Genomic DNA, 22,750 nt, shown 5'->3' with positions numbered 1-22,750 from the left:
AATTCCAATGGCTACTTCCAGCAGAATTTTCACTTTCATCATTTTTCAAATGATTAAAAAATAAAAGGTTTTTCCTCAGAATAACCCCATAACATGAAGAATCCACCATCATACTGCACTGTATGTATGACATCCTTTTTAACAAAAGCACCCTTCTAACGAAACCAAACCCACCTCTAGATATAGAAATACTGTTCTCAACACTGCACCTAACCTTCTGTCACACCTTCGTTGCCTGATTATTATTAAACAACTGAGTATCCGACCATAACACACAGTTCTAATCCTTCCAATGATCCAAAAAATGGCTCTGGGCAATAGTATTAGTATAAATGAATATAATTAAATGTCCATTGTTTATGCATACAATATTACCTGTATTGTTTATTTTTTAAAGACTTCTTTGCTCATCTTTATCAAGGGTGTGACTACTTTGGGGCGGGGGTGTGGGGGGGGTGCTGTAGACCGTCGATAGAAATATATTTCTGAGTTACAAATCAAATAATTGAGCAAAGTGAAGACCTCCAGCTCAGTTGAATACTGTGAATGTCCAGAATTAATGAAATGCAATAATATCCCAAGTAGCTTGCCAGATGGCGATACTCCACCAAGGTCCCTGGCTTTGAAAGAGATTCTCATTCTGTTCTGTACACAGGACATGTTTCCAGAAACAGATGTATTTGGGCTACATCGTAACCAAAGAAGAACATATAAAACCTTGAAATGTCAGATCTAATGCTATTGGATCACCATGCGTGATTTCAGAATTGTATTTGTATAATTCCAATTAAAATAAAACTACAAGCTTTCCCCTTCAGGGATTGTAGTAATTGCAGCTGCCATTGTTTTTGTGTTGACATTTACAATTACACTGGACAATGAATACTCTCACATGAAGGCTAAAGTGTGTTGTCAGATACCCCTCCAGTTGTACTTTGAGATGACACCATATCTTTACTTTTCTATCCATCTCTCTGACACATATGAATTAAGCACAAGCTACAACTGAGCCCTCTCCCTTCTCTAAAGCCTCTGACTGTTTTTCCACTTTCCAGTTTGGGAACCTGCTGTTATTTTAGCTTGAACCTCAAGGACAGCCATTCTGTGTAGTAATTAGAATAGGCAAAGCTATTGGGACAAATCAGTGGGAATTGTAATGTATTCAGAGCTTAACTGGGACCTCAACATTAATGGAAGAGAAAACAAGCGCAGTCTAATTCTGAGGCTACCGGTAACTGCACTCCATTGGTACATTTTCATGGAGAACTTTGATTCCACGGTGAGAAATAAACAGACGTGAATATGCAATTCTGTGAAGTACAATCTTAAATAATGAGCGAAGCTGAAAAGTAATGCCAAAATTGACCTGCATCAATGCCTTATTAGAAACAGTAATTATGATTTTAAAAAAGGGAAGAGGAGATTCAAAATGCATCTAAATACAGAATCTTACCTTTGACTGAAGGAAGAATGAAAACTATCTGTGCTAGTGAAAGTATTACCTCTGGGACATAATGGATCAGGCCAGGGTTCCTTTCAGCGTTTGAGTTTTTAATGTCCTTATGCTCATTTCAAAACCACAGGGGTAAAAACAGGCTATAGTTGTAAACAATTATGTTAATAAATAATAAGCCACATTCAGGAAGCTCCCACAGATCACAGCATGGGCAGTTTTTCTGCCTGTACCCCCCCTCCCCCCTTACTTCTTCCACCTTTTGAGTTTATTTATTTATTTATCCAAACATATGGTGGAGATTCCCACCATAATTTTATAGGGATAACTTTTCACCTTTTCTCTTTCCTCCTCTCTTTTTTACCCACTTCCTTTGGCAGTTTTATTGAATCTTTCCCACGGGTCATCTCACTACATCACTTGTCGGCACCGGTAGCTCTGGGCAACATTGTTCACAACATTGACTTTGTGAACTTGGGGGTGGTGACAGGGGCAGTGGTTGGTGTAAAAGGATATTAGAACGCGCAATGCATTTTTGAAGGGTTAAAAAATGCTGAATGTTGAGAAATATAGTTTTTTTTTCTCCCTGCTATCTACCCGGGCCTGATTGAATGCATACACAGTTAATTACTCTGGGTCTAAGGTAAGGCACCAATTCCAGGATCTGGGTGGGGGGGGGGGGGGGCGTCTTAATCTAAATTCATGGCTTGCTAAGGGTCACTTCTGAAAACATTGATGAACCATGTGCCGATTGATGATCTTAGTAAAACCTCACGCCTAATAGGGAGGATTTGAGTTGTGTTTTGCTGAAAATGCACTGCAGAGTTGTGTTGCAATGAAAATGCACTTCAAATACGTAAGTCAGGGAGAACAATATACGGTACAGCCCTCAGATGACCTGAATATTCTTTGCTGTGTGATGTGTGTTGCATAGCATTGGCAAAAGTCATGGATCTCTTCTTCTACTGCCTGATAAGCAGACATATTTTCTTCTTTTTTGCCAGTATTAGAAGTCTTCTTGTGCAGTCGTGCATCTGGGCTTTTCACTTTCTCTCCTGGTTAGATCCAGTTTGCTCACTTCTTTCAAGACAGTAGTGTACACCTGAAATGAAATCTTCAGTATCTTGGCCTTGCCTTCATCTCTCAAAACAACAATTGACAAATAGGTTTCTCAAGAAAGCTGTTTTCAACAAAAATGTAACTTTGGAAATGCTACATCTATATTGTACTAGATCCACTTAATATAATGGGAGTGGTATCTCTACTACCAAATTAGCACAGTAGCGTGATTACTTAAGGATGAGGTGTCACAGTGTGTTTTTAGCATACCGGAGGAATGGCTTCACGGTCATTTTTGTAAAGATTGAATTTAAAATGTTATATAAATGCAATATAAATTTGTAACATTATCAATGTCTTGGCTGTATTGTTTTGCAATTTCTTGTTTCCTTTTTTTTTTTTTTTTTCTTTACAATTTCTCAGTGATTCCAAACTATTGAATGGTAATGCATGTGTGTAGGATGTGCAATTGTACTCAGAAGCTGTGCCTTTTTAGTGAAAGTAATTCCAGTGGCCCATTCAGCTTAGACTGTGCTGTGATTACATTTACATTAGATTATTGGCATTTGGCAGATGCTCTTATCCAGAGCGACGTACAGTTGATTAGACTAAGCAGGAGACAATCCTCCCCTGTAAGCAGGAGACAATCCTCCCCTGGGTTCAGGGCTTTGCTCAAGGGCCCAACGGTTGTGCGGATCTTATTGTGGCTACACCAGGGATCGAACCGCTGATTGAACCACCCGCGGGTTCCATTGATGTACCTTCACCACTATGCTACAGCCCGCCGTGATCATCTCAAAATGCTGAGATAGTGTGATCTACACTAACTTGATATGGCCATCAGTTACAAAACAAAGTTACATTTGCAAATAACAAGGATGTAGACACCCTCAGGCTAAGCAAAGGGCAACAAGACCGGTTCCAAATACCATAAGTTATTGTCTGTAGTATCTGCGATGCTTCTCTATTTCCTATTTTACAGGAGTATGGCTTTATTACATTTTATGTCTTTTATGGCAATTCCCTTTCATGTTTTTTATTCCCCTTGGAAAATGTCAATAAGAACCATTGCCTGACAACCTGATTGCAAATGGTGCTATGCGAAATATAGACTGATTTAGTATTGATTGATCGACTAATAGCTGTGAGAAAGCGAGTCTGCGCTCATGTCCAAAGTTGTGCGCATGAACTGCGGTGGCTCTCTATTGTTAAGACAGCTCACACTCACTCAAATCGTGTGTCAGAGAAAGCCGACACCTTGTCATCCGTTATTAAGTGTAGGACGCAAAGCTTGACTGAGAGCAGTCAAGGACATCAGGTCTGGCACCACCAGACAAAAACATTTCATTTATTATCATCCTGAGATCTCAGAAATATGGGTGATCTAGCATCTTTCCTCATCTCATACATTTTGGTTATGAGAGAAGATGAAAACAGATAATCTTACCAGTTCTTCATCGTGATCCCCTGGGTGAGGAGAATGGTGGAGAGTGTAGCAGTGGTATTGATTCATGAGCTCAGTGTTCCAGCTATACAGATTTGAGCAGCAGTGACCTGGAGATAAGGATTTTATACTAGCAAGGAGGCACAAATGAAACTGTCAGAAAGTCAAAAGTGCACCAGTTTACTTTTTTGCTATTGTTCAAAGGTTTCAGTTTTGTCCTGTAATTAGAAGTCCTTGGTAGACTATTTATAACAGTTTGTGTAAATCATTGTGGCTCCTGAGTAGATCCTATTATCATATTAGCATAATTTCTAGCATTTTATAAAAAACCACAAAACAGCGACCTATCATAACAAATACGTTAAAAAAAAACACACATTAGCTGTGAAACCTGGCCAACAACAACAACAAAAATTCTATAACATCAGTGAAAACTGCATTTGAATCGATTGTTAAGCATGGTGCAATGGTGCCCTCCTGTGGATATGAACAGAAAGGTTTCACACAACAAAATGTTTCCTTTTCAGCTGTGGCCTAGGAGAGCCTATGTATAGTGTGTGTACTCAGTGCAGGGGAAACCCAGGAGAGCTTTCAGAATTTCAAGAGGGCTGAAGGGCAATACATTGGTTTTGGAGCAGGAGATGAAATTAAAATACTGAAACTGGTCAAATTCAATCCTACAGTGCTGTTTTTTTCCACAGGGTAGTGGTGTGAAACTATAGGTAGTAAGGAAGTAGTAATCAGGATGAGGGGAGGAGACAGCAGGCCTTTGATTATGGGGGTATGTGATGAGCAGGTAGGCACGTGGTATCTAAGCAGGCTGCAGGCCAAACCAACCCCCAACTGCTACAGGCCAAATCCCCAGCCTACTGTAGCTACAGCCTAAATTTCTTCTGTCCTAACCCTGCTGCGGCTGCAGAGATTGGCCCTTCCCTTCCCTCCCCTCCCAACTATACTGCATTTGTAAGTCAATTCCTTTATTTGTAGGTATCTGTTCATAACAATAGTGAGGTGCATGAGTGGGTTTTTCTGAGTAATAAGTAGGTACACGTTATTTATGTTCAAGTTAGTTGTGTCTGTGAAATTGGTGGACTTTTTTTGACCAATGGCTGAAATTCTCAGTAGTGCGGTTGTGCATTTTACTTTACCATTCTGAAAGAAGGAAACTGAAGGGAATATTTCAACAGGGAAGAAAACCAGCAGAAACACAAAATGAAACCATAGCAGCTTTGGAAAAGGTAATGAATGGGTTGTGGGTATTCTTTTAATCCCTAGATTGTACGGTACTATTTTTTTCATTGATTAGTGGATTACAGCCCACAGCACCATTTACATAACCAAAAAGCAATTCTATTTAATAAAACTGCAATTGAAAATTTAGCAAATGCCAAATTCCGTCAGAATGCAGTAATCCATTGATCTATTTCCAAAACGTCCCATGTTTTGTCACCAAGTGGCGCTATGGTGCAAAAAATAATAAGCATGGTTCCGCATGGTTCGGAGTATTTGTAATATAGCTGTTCGCATATTTTGCCTGGGTGTTTCATATTGCTAAACACACAGGCAATAGAAAATAATAATATTATTGTAATACCTTGTTTACTTTAAAAGTAAAATATTTGTATGGTAGTGATTTGGGGAATTACGATCAGGCATATTGCTAGATGCTTCTACCGGCTTTGCCAGGACATCTACATGCAGAAGTTCTTTACTACGCAAAACATTTCGCGGGGTTGGCGCCGGTTGCTGAAGATGTCGTGGGTAGAAGTGTTTGACCTATAGCTTAGCAGTTCCAGAAATTGGCATAGAGTCCTGCTATTGAGCAACATTGGAGTGAATATTGCGGCGGGTGTTGTGTGGCTATATTTCAATTTATACGCGCAATCGACAGCGAACAAGTATATTTGTCGTTTTTGACATAACGTTAGCTAGCTAGTAAAATTAGCTATGCCTCCAACTGGCTCTGATCCCGGACGGGATGAAATTAAATCCCGGATCCAGGGGCTCATCGATTCGAGCGAAGTGCTGGTCTTCAGCAAAAGCTACTGCCCTTATTGCGTTAAGGTATGTGAAACTGCCTGTTCCTTCTATTTCGCTAACGTTAGTTCATGTTAATTGTCTACTATCTTATTCCATCGTAGCTATAGTTAGCTAGTTAGCTAACATTATAGTAGCCCCTTACATTATCTGTGTTAGCTGATTACATTAATTGACGTTTTGCCGCCTTTTGTATGGTAATGGATAAGTTACAGTGCATCTAGTGTACATTCACTTTTTAGCGAGTGTTTGGTCCTGATAGTTTGAAGTTCGTAACATCATAGAATACTTCAGTCAATCGTGCGGCAATATGATCCAAGTTCGCTAGATTAGCTAGCGAGCGATTCTTTTTTCCGTAGCGTCAGGCATGACCATGCATGGCAAACTGACAGACTTCACTTGACCTGCCGACTTGGCTAACTTAGCTAGCTAGCCAGCCTGCTTTAAGTTTAACTTGGTTAGCCACGCTGGTTAATTAGCGTAGTTAAATTAGTTTAGCTAGCTATGTAACTTAAGGTTAGCTAGCTAATGTTTGACCGTTGTTGGCTACCATAGTATGTTAGTTAGCTAAGCTGTGCATTCCAGATTCCCCAGGGAATGACACTGGTTAGCTCTGTGTTTGGGCAAACCTTTCCAAGACACAGCCAACGTCAGTTAACTAGAGTAAAATCCGCGTTAGCCAAGTTAGACACCATGACTCAGCGACACTAGCCACCAAGCTGGTTGACTCACTACAGTAAAATCCCCGATAGTAATGGTGACACAGCTAACGTTAGCCCAACGTAGCTAGCTGTCTAACGTTAGCTGTGTTAGCTAGCTAGTTACGTTAGTTAACCCCGACATGGTTCTGATTCAGGCTGCCCCTCTGACTTCAGCAGTGGTCACTGTCCTCGGCTTGGATTTGTGAACCTATTTAAAACGCATTTAAATTCGTTTAGCTGGTTAACTATAGATGACATTCAGTCATAGCTACAAGTTACTTTGTAAACAAGCTCTATGTCGTTATTTCTGTGATCAACGAAGTCGTGCAGTGATGTGCGTAGCGAGCTAGCTAACCAAGTGATTTAAATTAGTTATTTTGTGTATCTGTAAAAGAGTTTTCCCTAATTGTTATACTAACTATAACTTAGTTGCACGCTTTGCTAAGCTGACAAAGAAAGTTAAGTGATTTGTGACCTCTTCCACGTGCTTGTAGCTCATTTAAATTGGTTAAAGAAAATAATAATAAAAAAAAACGTTAGATGTACTACTAATTTCAAAGGTTAAAGTATGTTAATAATATGTTCGCCAAGTAGCTTAATGTGGAGAATTTTTACTCGAGCTCTGGGTCATTGAGGTGGGTTCATAATGTAATTTTCTGATTAGGTTTATGAAGCAGGCAGGTTGGGTTCCAGTTCCCTCAATTGCTCAGTGCAGCTGGGGTCTATTGAGGGAAGTGCTGTGATTGAGACACTCATAAGACTAAAATGAGAGTCTTTTCAGAGTTTTGTGCATGTGCTATAAGACCATTGACCATGGTTGGTATTTATGGAGGGCACAGAACAGTGTGTGTGGGGATGTTCTTGTCACAGTCGTCGTATTGTCATTTAATTTGTTGATTCTTTGTATATCGTAAATGTGTTCATGCATTATTGTATGTTTGTATGTATAATGTACTGTACATAGTGTGTGACACTGTTTTTTTGTGCATTGTTTTTTCAGGTGAAGGATCTCTTCAAACAGCTCAACGTTAAGTGCAATGTGCTGGAGCTGGATTTAATGGGTGAGATTCAGAAATGAAATTGTTGAAAGTGCACTCAATTTAACACAGGACCTAATGAGGCACATAGCCTCATAAATAAAGCGCAAATAAAAACTCAAAATAAAGTTAGAAAAACAATGTGAAAACCTTAACAATAAGGCCAGTTTATGTTGCTCAAAAAGCTAGCCTTTCTCTAAATGGTAAATAGGCTGTGATGCAAGCTCAGCGGGGAGGTTAGGTGACTGTAGTTCCGTTTGTTTCATGTCCTGTTATTTGTGATTTGTTGGTTTTATTGACTGTTCTTTTATGTATTTTTTGATCCTGTGTAGCACTTTGTGTCACTGTCTGTAAAAGGTGTGATAGAAATATAGTTTACTTACTTACTTCGACACATCCAGGCTGGGGGATCGAACCGGCAAACAGACAATACAGAAATTGTACAGTACAATACCTAATTTCATATTCGTGCCTACTTATTTAGTTAAATGGAATACAAGTAAAATCTCTTGCTACTTAACCAGAATTTTTGATTTGTGGAAACTGAATTCCAACCTTCCCATTATCAGTGTGCTGCACATTGGGCTGAATAGCACTGCTACTATTATATTGTTGTTGTTGTTGTTGTTGTTATTATTCATATTTAAAATGTTCCATTTTGTACACATTTCCACTGTTTTATTTTAGGTCCTGGTATCTATTGGATGCTGTTTGTTTTCGGCACTTAAAACCACACAGTCTATCAAGTTTCGCATGTCGATTCATCAGTGTCTCATGAGCGCTCCCTCAAACAGGCTCTTTTAGCGACTGAGTCTTTAAGGCTCATTGATATGAGTGAATCTCTGTTCCGATTGACTTGTTTGCTCCAAGGAACGGAACACAGTCTTCTGTCAGGCTCTTGGATATGAATGGAGCATCTGATTGTGATGTTATAGCTTCAAGGAACTCCAAATGGCTGGTTTAGGTTGACATTTTCTTCATATGGATTGTGCGGATTTATTTGTGGACTGTGCTTTGACACTTTCAGTGTTATTGTAGCACCTACAACTCCTTTATAATCCGCATAGCAGGGGAAATGTTATTTCCCTCAATATGGGGCCTCTGAGCCTCAGGCTTTGAATCCAGCCAGTGTGCACATCCACATGTTGTTCAGTGCGTGTATATATTGCTTCTTTGTACTGGGTGTTGAAATTATGTCTTGTCTGCAGGTAGTGCTTTCTATGTTCAAGACTTTATTTTTGTATATTTTTTGCTGTAAGCATATTGAGTGTCACGTTGCTTCCTTCCCTCTCTTTACTGACCAGAAATCGTATGACTTTACAACGCGTGTCCTTGAATACACCGAAGAGGGCAAAACATGCAATGTCTCCCGTTAAAGTTGTCTACTTGCACTTCAGATCTTTGTCCAAATGCAAACTCACCCACTCTAGTGCTTTCAAGTTGTGGAACTCCATACACAGTGAACATTGTCTGGCTGCTGCCCTTCATTTGGACAATGAATTGCATTAAGCATGTTTGTGTACCACCCATTGCTGAGAGCGCTTCCTGCAGACCGTTCAGTAAAATGTAATTTGAGAGGCGGAAGTTTTTTCGCCACTGTTCCCCTTACTAGTCTATCATATTAGGGCCCGTCTGGTGCGCTGAAATATGAGGACTTGGCCTGTCTCTCGGCGTGCGTGATGGAAAGGAGGTCATTGTGCTGTGTCATTCTCCAGTTCACTGGGTGGTTAGGGGAGAATGCTATTCTGAAGGGAGAGAAAAGCCAGAACACACTTGTGGAATATCTGAGGTGTAGTGGCTGAGAGATGCTGGTGTGATATCATATCTTCCTTGTATATCAGAGACGTGCACTTTTGAAAGCAACCCTTTCTGTTCAAAACATCCTCTTCCTTTTGTCTTGCAGTAACTTGTAAAACCCTCCCAGAAGGTTGAGCCTGGGCCTGTCTTAGTTTTTGTTGATTTGCGGCCTTGTAATTATGGCCTGGTCTGTAGCGGTGAGCCTGGTTTCTCAGCATAGCTGAGACATGAATGTTTCAGGTGGCAGAATCCTGTCGTGTTGCGCTACGGGCAACCACAGGAGTTGCTGAGTCACCCCTGGTGCTGTTTGGCTGCGTTCCACATCTTTCGCCCGCTATCGCTCCCTCACCTGCTCTCTCCCTAATCTCCTTGTCTCATCTCTAAGTTGGGCATATGCATATATCAAATGTGTTCTTGGCACGGTGTAGTGTGCTCTGGCCAGTCAAGCTTGTTCATAGTGATTCCACCAATTCAGCACTTGTCAGCATTGCCTTTGCCTTTTACAAGGGTTTTGATAAGAGCACATTAGCAATGCCCGTACAGAATTCAGCCATCACACGTTTGCATGCATGGCATTTCTCTTTCGGGTTACTTTTGTGCAGTCAGACTTGCTTAGATTTGCATACTGTTGGGAGGCACAGTTTGAGGAGTATATAATGACCTTAGGAGCTGCCAGCCATTATACACACTGCAATACTTGACCCTCCATTCGACAACCGGAGCCAATACTGTTCCTGTAAACCAGGGGTGCACAACAAGGGCCAGTCTGATCCAGGATTTCCACCTCTGGTCTTAATTATTTAACTGAGGCAATCATATCTTATCTGACGTGTATGTGTACCAGCTATAGCTGCAGATTGCAGTTTTATCCTAATGATTTTACTATGCTCAAGTACAGGCTTGAAACAGGGTAATTTATCGAACTGTCAGGAAATTAAGAACAAGGCAATTGTGGAGTTGTGTTCCCCTGCTGTAAACTGAAGCAGTTTTGCACGGCTCAACTTTCTCAGGATTAGACCACACTTAACGTTTCCGTCCTCTCTGCGCCAGCTCTTACCTGACGTCTAGCCTCTCCCTTTCAAATTTTAACTCGTTTTTCTGTATACGCCTGTATTGTCTTGCCTCAGCTCTAATTTCCTGTTCAGGTCCCAGAGAATTTAATCAAGATTTGGCAGATGTTTTTCATTGTACGTGGTGTTGGGGGTATTGGCTTCACTGTCATTGTTTGGAGCTAAGCAAGATGTTCCTGTACTTTATCAGATGATGGCTCGCACTACCAGGACACACTGTTGGAGATGACCGGGCAGAAAACCGTCCCCAACGTCTTCATCAACAAGACCCACGTCGGCGGGTGTGACAAAACCCTGCAGGTACACTTTGAGTCAAGGGCTGAAACCAGGGTGTGCTTTTCTGCAGCAGATGGTCAGTGTGTAACCATGGGGGGAATGGCCACAGCTATTGCTAAAGAAAGGAAGCTGCTTCCTCACTTTTATGGTTATGAGGCCCGTCGTTTGTGTAACTTATCTTGTGTCATCAGATAAGTCAGATACGTCTTCCTGAAAATTCTGAGAAATGTTATAAACCAGTAGATCAAGCATTGCAAGAATATTTATCTTGGCATCTGCACTTAGCATCAGGTTATGGAATTGGATCGACTACAGACAAACGTGGAGGCGGTGACTGATGGGTAGAATCGGGTAGAGCCACGTAGTGTCACGGAGTGATGGCTGGAGACCTCGCCCGCTCCACCGTCACTACGTTCACCACTGCAAGCAGGCTTCAAATGGAGTCTCAAAGGGTTATTGTAATTATGAAATAAAACTGGGGTTATCATTAATCGTGTGGGCGGGGGGAGGTATACAGGTGCAAGAGTGCCTGCTCTGCTCTACAGTGGGAAGATGAGACCGGGTCTGTGGCCCCATCGGCCCGAGACCTGCAGCCATTAGCATGAAAATGGCCCGTCCTTAATTTGGCATCCCTCTGATATGAGGGCTCTCCTCTGATCAGCCTCTCATCCAGAGCTCTTACAGGAAATGAGTCCAATTCAGCAACCTGGCAGTGATCCATCAAAGCAGGGTTTGGGCAGGAGACATGTTTCGACCATTCAGTCTTTGTGCCCATTGATGCATTGATTATATTTAAAAATATGCATCTAGTCTGAAATATGAATCTGCCATATTCACTTCTAGCCCTTTCACTATGTTGTGCAGTAAATCACACAACTGTTTTTCCATTACAAATCTTGGATTTTGGCTTTTAATTTTATTTTTTACTAGCTCTGTCAAGTTTTCTTTTTTGTCAGTTTGGACTCGTGTGATGTGGCTGTCATGGGAAGACTGCAGAGAGCAAAGAAAAATGTTTACAAAGACAGTTGTGACACTTGGGTGGAGATAACTGGTTTCTGGTTTGACGTCATCAAGCACTAGGGATGGAATGGGCTAACCGACAAACGTCCGCTGAGTGAATGGCAGCTATTTTAAATGGCTCCGACCAAAAACAAGAAACTATTTCACTTTCACATTGACTTCTTGGCAGTGGGGAATCTGAACACTATCTTACTAATATCTGTATCCAGACCAGGGTTATTATCTTTATGAATCCCATCAACTGTCATTCTGAATCATTGACTAGCTTACCATGCATCTTATTGTACTCCCAAATATTATTTTTTTAAATGACTTTTCCCATTTAATCATTTCAATACTCCGACTTCCATAGGGGCTAGGACTTCACCATCAACCACTGGGCTGTTTATTTGAAGTGTTTTCTACATGGTAGTGCTAGGCTTTGTTGTGGTGACGTCACAGGAATGAGTCCTGTAGCGCTTGCGTGACAGCCTTCACAGAATGCAATCCTGAAAGTCGAGTTCAAAATCTGAGCTGTGGCTGCTGTCTAGCCCTTGCACATGCAGACCGGTCTACTTTTTCACCAAGCGCCCCCGGTGGTTGTAACGTGAACAGCACTGTTGCTTTGCCAGTAACCAAACGCTCCTGTTTGTCCGGCAGGCCCACCAGGACGGCCTCCTGAAGCAGCTGCTGGACGGCGAGTCCTACGACTTCGACCTCATCGTGATCGGGGGCGGCTCGGGGGGCCTGGCCTGCTCTAAGGTGAGCGCACACACACACACACACACACACACACACACACACCGCCCCACCCTCCTTCCTGTGAGACTGTAGGGCTGCACAAACCTGCCTTCACACTGGCCTCGTTACTTTAGTCATCGGCATAGGACGTCACTTCAAATTTCAAAAACGCATCACAGAGAGCTTTTAAAGGGATAATGTCTCCGTATGCCAGGCGGGCTGTCAGTCACGCGTACTCTTACTCATCCTGACCTAAATGGGGATGTGGTTGGGCTCCACAGGAAGCGGCGTTGCTGGGGAAGAAGGTGATGGTGCTGGACTTTGTGGTGCCCACGCCCAGAGGAACCACCTGGGGTAAGTCCCTCTCTGTACCCCTGCTGCATCCCGGGGCTCTCTCTCACGCCCGTCCCGGCCTGACGTGCCCGCTGCCCTCGCTCTCCCTGCAGGTCTGGGGGGCACGTGCGTCAACGTGGGCTGCATCCCCAAGAAGCTCATGCACCAGACCGCCCTGCTGGGAACGGCTCTGCAAGACGCCCGCAATTTCGGCTGGCAGTTCGAGGAGACTGGTGAGTGCCGCGGGGCCGGATGTAGACGGTGCATTATGGGAGAAGTGAAGGATTTTCTGGTTGCTCAGGGTGTTCCAAGCCAAGCTACTCAAATATATAGTATGTGTCATTCTGTGTGAAAGTCTATTTTGGAAGTAGTATTTTTTGGATGTTATGTGGTTGTTAAATTTTTGTGTGATAGAAGTACTTAGTGCTTAGTTTGCTTGTTGTCGCCCACATAAATACAGTACAGTAAATCTTTTGGTGGTCTTAGTAGATCTAAAGGCAAAGATGGTTCTTCCATGGTTTTGAGTTATGGTCTGTGCTAAAGTGGGCCAGGCTCTGATCAGTGCGATTCTCCTGGTCCATTGCAGTGAAGCACAATTGGGAGACGATGAAGACGGGCGTGAACAACTACATCGGCTCCCTCAACTGGGGGTACAGGGTCCAGCTCCGCGAGAAGAGCGTCAACTACGTCAACTCCTTCGCCGAGTTCGTCTCGCCGCACAAGATAAAGGTCTCTCGCTGCCGAGCCTTCAGCCACCTCACACCAGCCGGAGTCTGCATGTCTGGCCAATGATTAAGCTCTTTCAGATGAAGTCTTTGATCAGTGAACGATTGGTGGATACATTGATTATTTTTCCACCCTGTTGCCGTCAGATGAAAGTCATGCTGGCTATGGATTATCTTTGAGTGCAAGCACAGTAGAAATGTTCTAGTTTTCTATCCAGCAAGGCTGGAAAAGTGGTTGTCCAAGCAAAACCCTGTGTGCCAGTCTAGGTGTGGAAACTTGACAAAGCGAACGGGCGTAAATCATAGTTGCCCAGTTCTCTCATGTAATAAAAGCACTATAGGTATAAGAGGGTTGGTGTAATGGAGGTCTGGGAGCTGGCAGGAGAGCTGCACTGTGTACTGAAGGTGTACTGAAGGGAGCGGTTGTGTAACTGCTGTGACTTGTGTTTCCATAGGCAACAAACAGGCGAGGCAAGGAGACTTTTCATACGGCAGCCAAATTCGTTCTGGCAACAGGAGAGCGGCCACGCTACCTGGGCATCCCTGGGGATCGAGAACTGTGCATCACCAGGTGTGTGTGCCGTGTGTGTGTGCCGTGTGTGTGTGCCGTGTGTGTGTGCCGTGTGTGTGTGCCGTGTGTGTGTGCCGTGTGTGTGTGCCGTGTGTGTGTGCCGTGTGTGTGTGCCGTGTGTGTGTGCCGTGTGTGCCGTGTGGCGTGTGTGTGTCTTAAAGGTACAATGGGTAAGACTTTTGTCTTAAAACATTGTTACAAGACAATTGTAAATCCTTTCCTATCATTGAAAAAGGCTCACTGACATGTTGACTCACCCTCACACAGGGTCTGTTGTCCTTAAATTCGGGTTTCAAAATATACTGTTAACGGCCCAACACTCTGTACCAAAACATTATATAACTGTACACTAATTCAAGCTCGTTGGTTGAAAATTGGTTCTAATTGCCACAGCCAATGGCCTTTCAACATTCAGCACATTTACAGAGAAGGGGGAGGGTTTGAGTGTTGTGGTTTGACGGTGTTTGTGCTCCTATTCCTCTCTTGACCGTTAGAAGTTCTAAATTACCTATCGTACCTTTAAGACATACCAATTATTCATATTTAACATGCTTGATGGCTCACAGAATAATTAGGTGGATAAGTGAAGGGCTGTGCCTGGTGTGACCCCTGCCTTTCCCGACAGCGATGACCTGTTCTCCCTGCCCTACTGCCCCGGTAAGACCCTGGTGATCGGGGCGTCCTACGTGGCGCTGGAGTGCGCCGGCTTCCTGGCGGGGCTGGGCCTCGACGTCACGGTCATGGTGCGGTCCATCCTGCTCCGCGGCTTCGACCAGGACATGGCCAACCGTGCCGGGGAGCACATGGAGGACCACGGGGTCAAGTTCCTCAGGAAATTCGTCCCCACCAGCGTGAGCAGACAGACCCGTTATCCCATTCATTTAACATGCCTGTGGTCTGACCTTTTGGACCTTTTGGACATTTCAATCTGGTTGAAATGTTTGCGCAGGCTACACCTGAATAATATATGCATCATAAAGTTGGTCAGTCTTTAGTATAAATATTTTGGATCCATATGCTGTGTAATAACTTTGGCAGCAGCTCATGTACCTGGCCTGGTTTAGGGGAATCATTTTACTCCAGTGAAAGGCTTCAATTCGATCTGTCAAACTAGATCTGACTAGCACAGCACTCACGGATTGCCTGAATTTTATACTATTAAAGCCTGTTAAAGTAGTGAATTTTAAGCATGTTCCCTTGTCAGGTGGAGGAGCTGGAGAAGGGCACGCCCGGGCGGTTGAAGGTGACGGCCAAGTCTACGGAGACGGACGAGGTCTTCGAGGGCGAGTACAACACGGTGAGTGGCCATCCTTTACGACTTTGGAATAAAGTACACCCTGTCCTCAAAGGACCATAACTTAAAGCTGAAAATATCATCAAAAAATGTGCTTACAATTTTCATTGTTAAACTGATTCAATATTTTTAATCGCATTGGAGCTTGCGTAAAATGCCAAGTTGTGTATTATTGTTTGCTTGCGAACTAGCTTCACTCAAGAATCAAGACTGCAGGCTAATTGGATCTTAGCCCTTACGGCCTTTACACATTATGGGAAGAAGAACAAATGAGGAACAGAATTAAAAGTTAAATGTTCTTGGCTTGTGTACTCCATGCTTGGCATTTCCTCAAAGCAGTAAGCAATTACAGTGCTGTCTTTGGATTTTTTTCAAATTTCCTGAAGCTAGGCTAAAAACTGTCAGAAGCTAATCTAAGAACCTGACCCTGTTATTTTTAAGTCTGGAACAATCTGCCGTCTTGTGCTTGCAGGTCCTGATCGCCGTGGGCCGGGACGCCTGCACGGGGACCATCGGCCTGGACAAAGCAGGAGTCATTGTAAACAAGAAGTACGTGTCCCTCTGGTCTCCTGCCCCCTCTCCCCCCCCCCTTCTCGCTCAGGGTGTGCCTGCTCCTTTAAGAGCTTCCTACGATCACCATGATTCAGCAGTTCTGGCACTCAGCGGTGACAGCAGGGCACTGGGTTGGGGGGGGGGGGCTGGTTGTCATGGCGAGCGGTGGGGCATGGTGTAAATACATCTGGTTGGGTGGAGGTTTTTGGTTTCCTGTGGGTCCTGCCAGCAGTGATCGGTTTGCAGTGGGGTTTTGTCAGGTGACAGTGCAGGCTTGAACTTGTGAGAGTCAGTAGGCTGTTCTTCTGGGACCAGTTGCACGCCTCCTGCCTGATCCCTTGCTGTGTCTCACTGCTCTGTGCACTGCATTCTGCTTTGGTAGCGCACAGCTGATGGTGCTGCTAACCGCAGAAGCCTTTAGACCCCATTCACTTCTCCTTTCAATAATTCATTTCTCAGAAAGTCCAAATGCTATCAATTTGCAAGAGTCTAATTACAGTGAATAAATGTACAGGCAGGGGTGGTACACTCTCGTCTTTTGCGGGGCGGAGGGGCTCTGCAGCGTAGCGGTGGTGTGTAAGAGCGTGTCTCTAATGCGGTCTACAGCGTAGTGGTCGTGTGTAAGAGCGTGTCTCTAATGGGGTCTACAGCGTAGCGGTCGTGTGTAAGAGCGTGTCTCTAATGCGGTCTACAGCGTAGCGGTCGTGTGTAAGAGCGTGTCTCTAATGGGGTCTACAGCGTAGCGGTCGTGTGTAAGAGCGTGTCTCTAATGCGGTCTACAGCGTAGTGGTCGTGTGTAAGAGCGTGTCTCTAATGGGGTCTACAGCGTAGCGGTCGTGTGTAAGAGCGTGTCTCTAATGGGGTCTACAGCGTAGCGGTCGTGTGTAAGAGCGTGTCTCTAATGCGGTCTACAGCGTAGCGGTCGTGTGTAAGAGCGTGTCTCTAATGGGGTCTACAGCGTAGTGGTCGTGTGTAAGAGCGTGTCTCTAATGGGGTCTACAGCGTAGCGGTCGTGTGTAAGAGCGTGTCTCTAATGCGGTCTACAGCGTAGCGGTCGTGTGTAAGAGCGTGTCTCTAATGGGGTCTACAGCGTAGCGGTCGTGTGTAAGAGCGTGTCTCTAATGGGGTCTACAGCGTAGCGGTCGTGTGTAAGAGCGTGTCTCTAATGGGGTCTACAGCATAGCGGTCGTGTGTAAGAGCGTGTCTCTAATGGGGTCTACAGCGTAGCGGTCGTGTGTAAGAGCGTGTCTCTAATGGGGTCTACAGCGTAGCGGTCGTGTGTAAGAGCGTGTCTCTAATGCGGTCTACAGCGTAGCGGTCGTGTGTAAGAGCGTGTCTAATGGGGTCTACAGCGTAGCGGTCGTGTGTAAGAGCGTGTCTCTAATGGGGTCTACAGCGTAGCGGTCGTGTGTAAGAGCGTGGCTCCAATGGGGTCTACAGCGTAGTGGTCGTGTGTAAGAGCGTGTCTCTAATGGGGTCTCTACAGCGTAGCGGTCGTGTGTAAGAGCGTGTCTCCAATGGTGGCTCTGCAGTGTAGCGGTAGAGCTCGTGGCTCTAACGCTCCCCCTTGTGGACAGGAACGGGAAGATCCCCGTGAACGATGAGGAGCAGACCAACGTGCCGCACGTGTACGCCATCGGGGACATCCTGGAGGGGAAGTGGGAGCTGACGCCGGTGGCCATCCAGGCCGGGAAGCTCCTGGCCCGCAGGCTGTTTGGAGGAGCCACGCTGAAGGTGAGTGGCTCACAGGGCTCATTTAGAATACATCATCTCATTCACTGTAAATGGGAAATATGTCATATGAAATGTTTACGCTGTGGCAAATGGCTGCATGTCTTGTGTAGGTGACATGAAAACCAAACAAGTATGTTGCAGCTTATTGCAGTTAGTTGCAGTTTTACTGAGGCAGGAGGGCGAACTTTAACCACCTCTTTTCCCAAAGAAGGAGGTTTGAAGAAAGGTCTTTGGAAGACAGTTCAGCGTCATGTTAGCATGTGCAGAGAAAATTGGGTTTTTCCTGATTGGCTGTGATTACACCGTCTGTTTTTACGATCCCCCACGGCACGCCTCGCGCAAAGACGGTGGTGTTGAGGGGAAAGGACTGACGTCTGCGTGTCTGTGTACCCGCAGTGTGACTACGTGAACGTGCCCACCACCGTGTTCACTCCACTGGAGTACGGCTGCTGCGGGCTGTCTGAGGACAAGGCTCTGGAGGTGTACGGCCCGGAGAACATCGAGGTGAAGGATCCCAATGTGCACTGCATCAGGATACGGGCTCATAGTGCCTGTAATTGTAAAATTGTGGAAACTGCTCACCCCAGCCCATAGTATTATGAGCCCTTTCAGATTTTCACAGAAGCATTGCCGGGCACTTGGTCTGTTGCGAGTTTCCTTGAAGTACTTGCTTTATCGGCTGATATTCTCCTACTCAAGCCAGTTAGCGGCTGAGCTATTGTGCCCCCGGGCGTTTCTAGTTTCTGTTTGACGTGTGATGTTGGCGTGTGTTGTGCTAACGTGCGCTACGTTTCCTGCTGTGCAGGTGTTCCACAGCTTGTTCTGGCCTCTGGAGTTCACTGTCCCCGGCAGGGACAACAACAAGTGCTACGCCAAGATCATCTGTAACAAACAAGACAACGTAAGTGCCCCCTACCTTTAGTTACCACAATACAAGAACAACGTGGACAGTGGCATGTACGATTAACAGTTACAACAATACGATAAGAACAACGTGGACAGTGGCATGTATGATTAACAGTTACAACAATACAAGAACAACATGGACAGTGGCATGTACGATTAACAGTTACAACAATACGATAAGAACAACATGGACAGTGGCATGTATGATTAACAGTTACAACAATACGATAAGAACAACATGGACAGTGGCATGTACGATTAACAGTTACAACAATACGATAAGAACAACATGGACAGTGGCATGTATGATTAACAGTTACAACAATACGATAAGAACAACATGGACAGTGGCATGTACGATTAACAGTTACAACAATACGATGAGAACAACATGGACAGTGGCATGTATGATTAACAGTTACAACAATACGATAAGAACAACATGGACAGTGGCATGTATGATTAACAGTTACAACAATACGATAAGAACAACATGGACAGTGGCATGTACGATTAACAGTTACAACAATACGATAAGAACAACATGGACAGTGGCATGTACGATTAACAGTTACAACAATACGATAAGAACAACATGGACAGTGGCATGTACGATTAACAGTTACAACAATACGATAAGAACAACATTGAAATGACCACTTGTGTGCGTTTGTGGTGCAGTGTACACGGTCTATTGCGCGAGGTTTGTAAATGTTCCTCCCCCCTCTCCCCCACAGGACCGTGTGGTGGGGTTCCACTACCTGGGCCCCAACGCGGGTGAGGTAACGCAGGGCTACGGGGCGGCCATGAAGTGCGGCATGACCAAGGATCAGCTGAGCAACACCATCGGCATCCACCCCACCTGCGCTGAGGTGAGGAAGCGCCCCACAACCCTTTCCCTCCCCACATCCTCTACACCCATCCATACCCCGCGTCTGCCGCCAACGCCGCTGAAACAAGAGCCTGTTAGCTTTATTCACAAACGGTGGGAAAACAGCCCGTTACATTGTGTTGGCCTTGTGGTATGCAGACTGTTCCCCAAGCTGTTACCTGAGCTGCTGAGCATGATGCGCACCGCAGCGGCCAGGAACGAATAACAGGAGATCATAATTCAGCTACAAAACCGCTGAATTACAGCTAACGACTGGAATGTGTTTACTTCACACAGACGCTACAGCTCGCGTTATTGCACTGTGTTTCTGCCTTTGGGGCTGTGTGAATAAGTTTTAGAAAGTCTGCAAAAGCTAATTTGCAAATCTATGGAGTTAACTCTTAATAGATGATCGTATCATATAAATCTCATTGACTTCTGTAACGGTTGAATGAATTGTTCTTTTATTTAAATTTTATGAGCTTTCAAACAAGTCCGCAGTACGCATGTGGAGACAGTGTTCAGTTTAAAGACGCGCGGTCCCTTGTTTCTCTCCGGCAGATCTACACCACGATGGAGGTGACGAAGAGTTCGGGCGGAGACATCGCCGCGGCGGGCTGCTGAGGTTAAACCCTGCTGTTTTAACGGGCTGTCCTGTCCTGTGTAGATCCACTGCCCCCCTCTCTCTCCCATCCGACCCCCTTCCGAGTCTGCGCTCAGAATGACTGATTCTCAGGTAAATCAAAGACGTACAAAACCATCCCGTAGAGGAAAAGGTCACATTAACAACTTCCCTCCATATATGGAACTTGAGCGTAAGGAGCGTACATGCACTTTTGGGGCCCGGTTACAGAGAGAGAGAGAGACCGGGGGCGGCAGTGTTCAGGACAGCCCGTTAAACGGCGGGGTTACTCAGCCGAACTCTGCCCTCGACCCGCTCAGGAACGCGCCGTTCCCGGTGCCGTTTGACGTCCTGGCTCGTAACCGTAGCAATGCGGTGGGCCAGGACCGATGTCCCCCTGAGCGGACCTCAGGGCAGAAACCACTTCGTCCAACCCCCAATTCCCCCACCCCCTATTCCCACCCCCATTACGAGACAGCGCTGTGGTGTTGACCAGGGTTAGATTCGGTGTCGGCCGTGCTCAGAATACTCACCGGCGGCTAGGCTAGCCCTGCTTTTGCTAGAGGCGGAAGTGCAGCATTTGTTTCTTTGTTCTTTTATTATTTCTTATTTTATTTTAAGGGGTTTACAGTTTAATTTAGTCAAGACCTGATTTGCCATGAGTTCACATTCCAGGCATACGTCTGTGTCGCTTTGTTATTGTACGCACAAGTAATTTAATTAAGATTTCACATGTAGCAAAAGTTTATGTTTCGAATAATTCCCGGTATGTTATCAACCTCGACTTATGTAAGCACTTCCCCCCCCCCCCCCCCCCCCGCCACCTTCTACCAAAGTGAGAATAGAAACCCACAGGAATTATGTGTCGTGTGTTAAACCCTACTCATCATACAGCTGCAAAGAATCGCATTCTTCGAGAAGTCAAGAACTCATTATTTTAACTTTGTGTACAAATATACCTGCCTTATGCTACTTTCCCAATGTATCATCATTAAAGGCTGGATCTGTCAAAATATTGAGAAATTGTATGAATGTGCCTTTTTAAAGCATTTTCATTAAAAGAAAAACATAATGCTTATTTGTATGGACCTGGTTTACTGTTGCTGTTTATCTTCTTTTAGGTTACGCATAGAGTATGTTATGTGTACCTGTTATTATAGAATTGTAAAGATGGTGTTTCAAAGTAAATTCGCACTGTGTTCTCAGCAGTGAGCCAGTCCGATGTACAGATACCATTTTCCTGGCTGCATTGTTTCGAGAGCAATTATATTACTGAAATAAATAAGCAAATTAAAAAAAATGTTGTTTCAGTGTAATACTTCATTGCATAAGATATTTGCAATTGTTTCTGTTGCATGTCACCAAGTTCTTCTTTCCATGGTACTGCCATTCTCCACCAAAAAAAAAAAAATGCCTCATGTATGTTATATTTATGCATTGGAATTTTTTTCCAATGCATAAATATATTGGATATTAAATAAATTCAAGAGTCTAGGTAGCATATCCCGGAGTTGCATTTCTCATGACTTGCTGAATGTACTCTCGTTAACATGCTTTAAATCTTCCATGAATTTGTCCCTGCCCCTTTTTGTTAAATATTAATTTCCAACCCACTGACCCTGTACCTTCTGGGAGAGACACTGCAGGCCTGCCTGTTCCTGTTCCACAGTGACACTGCAGGCCTGCCTGTTCCTGTTCCACAGTGACACTGCAGGCCTGCCTGTTCCTCTGTAGCCTCTTCGGCTGCAGAACAACCGCAGAAAGCGTTACCATGCTCTCGTGTTGCTAAGTGACATGGTTCCTTGTTCCCTGCCGTAGCTGACTTGGCATTCAACCAACTTCTCTTTCCAGTGGTATTGGGTTCCCTTGATGTGGACAGAGCGGATTGGCTGTGCAGGACCCTCTGACGTTCCTCTGCCGCATGGCACACGGTAGTGGTAGGCTGAAGATGTGTGTGGAGGTCATCCCACTGCCCTCGGATGCGAATCGTGCCAACGATTAAACCATGATGCACAACTGCAGAGCGATTGTAGTGCAAGGAACGTAGCTGAAGTATTTCCATTGTGGCTGGTGGATGAGCAAGACGCACCCTGCTTTTTTGAGGGGTTGCTGTGACCTGGTGGACTGTAATGGTTTCTGGGAGATTCTGTCTGTGAGCTCTGATTCAGTTCTCTCTCTCAGGGCTGATGTTGTGCCACTTTACCTCAGAAATAGCCCTCCCCATTGGGATTCTCTCTTCTGCCTTACACAATGAGGGGTGAAGGGGGTATCTTCAGTTCAGTCATGTTTTAGGCTTAGTCTGCTTTAGAACTACTGATACTGCCGTACTATACCACAACTGCAATTGTTTTAGAAAAAAAAGTAAAACCATATTTTTCTGTCTCAGCTCATAACCAACTGCAAAACTGCTTCAGGCTTGCTTTATGAATTGCATTTCTCATTTTTATTATTTGCATTCCAATTTGTTTAAATTAAGATTTTATCAATGGAATATTAGGCCTATTCAGTGCAGGAGTTTGTTCATACAG

General features: G+C 44.5%; 1 protein-coding gene across 1 annotated transcript; it reads left to right on the top strand.

Moving 5' to 3' along the window:
* The first annotated feature begins 5,658 nt into the window (after nucleotides 1-5,658).
* txnrd3 (thioredoxin reductase 3) lies at nucleotides 5,659-21,530 on the top strand. Its single transcript, XM_061220121.1, has 16 exons — nucleotides 5,659-6,020; nucleotides 7,695-7,755; nucleotides 10,789-10,898; nucleotides 12,534-12,635; nucleotides 12,896-12,968; nucleotides 13,061-13,180; nucleotides 13,534-13,676; nucleotides 14,128-14,243; nucleotides 14,869-15,094; nucleotides 15,448-15,540; nucleotides 16,010-16,086; nucleotides 17,667-17,823; nucleotides 18,220-18,327; nucleotides 18,629-18,724; nucleotides 19,467-19,601; nucleotides 20,162-21,530. Exons 1-16 carry the CDS (start codon nucleotides 5,904-5,906, stop codon nucleotides 20,222-20,224), a joined length of 1,797 nt encoding a protein of 598 aa, XP_061076105.1. The 5' UTR covers nucleotides 5,659-5,903; the 3' UTR covers nucleotides 20,225-21,530.
* The last annotated feature ends 1,220 nt before the right edge of the window (nucleotides 21,531-22,750 follow it).

This window comes from Conger conger, chromosome 14 (assembly GCF_963514075.1).
Source record: "Conger conger chromosome 14, fConCon1.1, whole genome shotgun sequence".
Lineage (NCBI taxonomy): Eukaryota > Metazoa > Chordata > Actinopteri > Anguilliformes > Congridae > Conger > Conger conger.
The sequence above is the reverse complement of the archived record's forward strand: the minus strand, read 5'-3'. Positions and strand labels throughout refer to the sequence as shown.

What these genes read in the sequence shown, in the direction of transcription:
- txnrd3 (XM_061220121.1), top strand. Translation starts at nt 5,904, where the DNA reads ATGCCTCCAACTGGCTCTGATCCCGGACGGGATGAAATTAAATCCCGG. An exon ending in TCTCGCCGCACAAGATAAAG is followed by an intron (nt 13,677 to 14,127) that starts GTCTCTCGCTGC and finishes GTGTTTCCATAG; the next exon opens with GCAACAAACAGGCGAGGCAA. An exon ending in GGAGTCATTGTAAACAAGAA is followed by an intron (nt 16,087 to 17,666) that starts GTACGTGTCCCT and finishes CCTTGTGGACAG; the next exon opens with GAACGGGAAGATCCCCGTGA.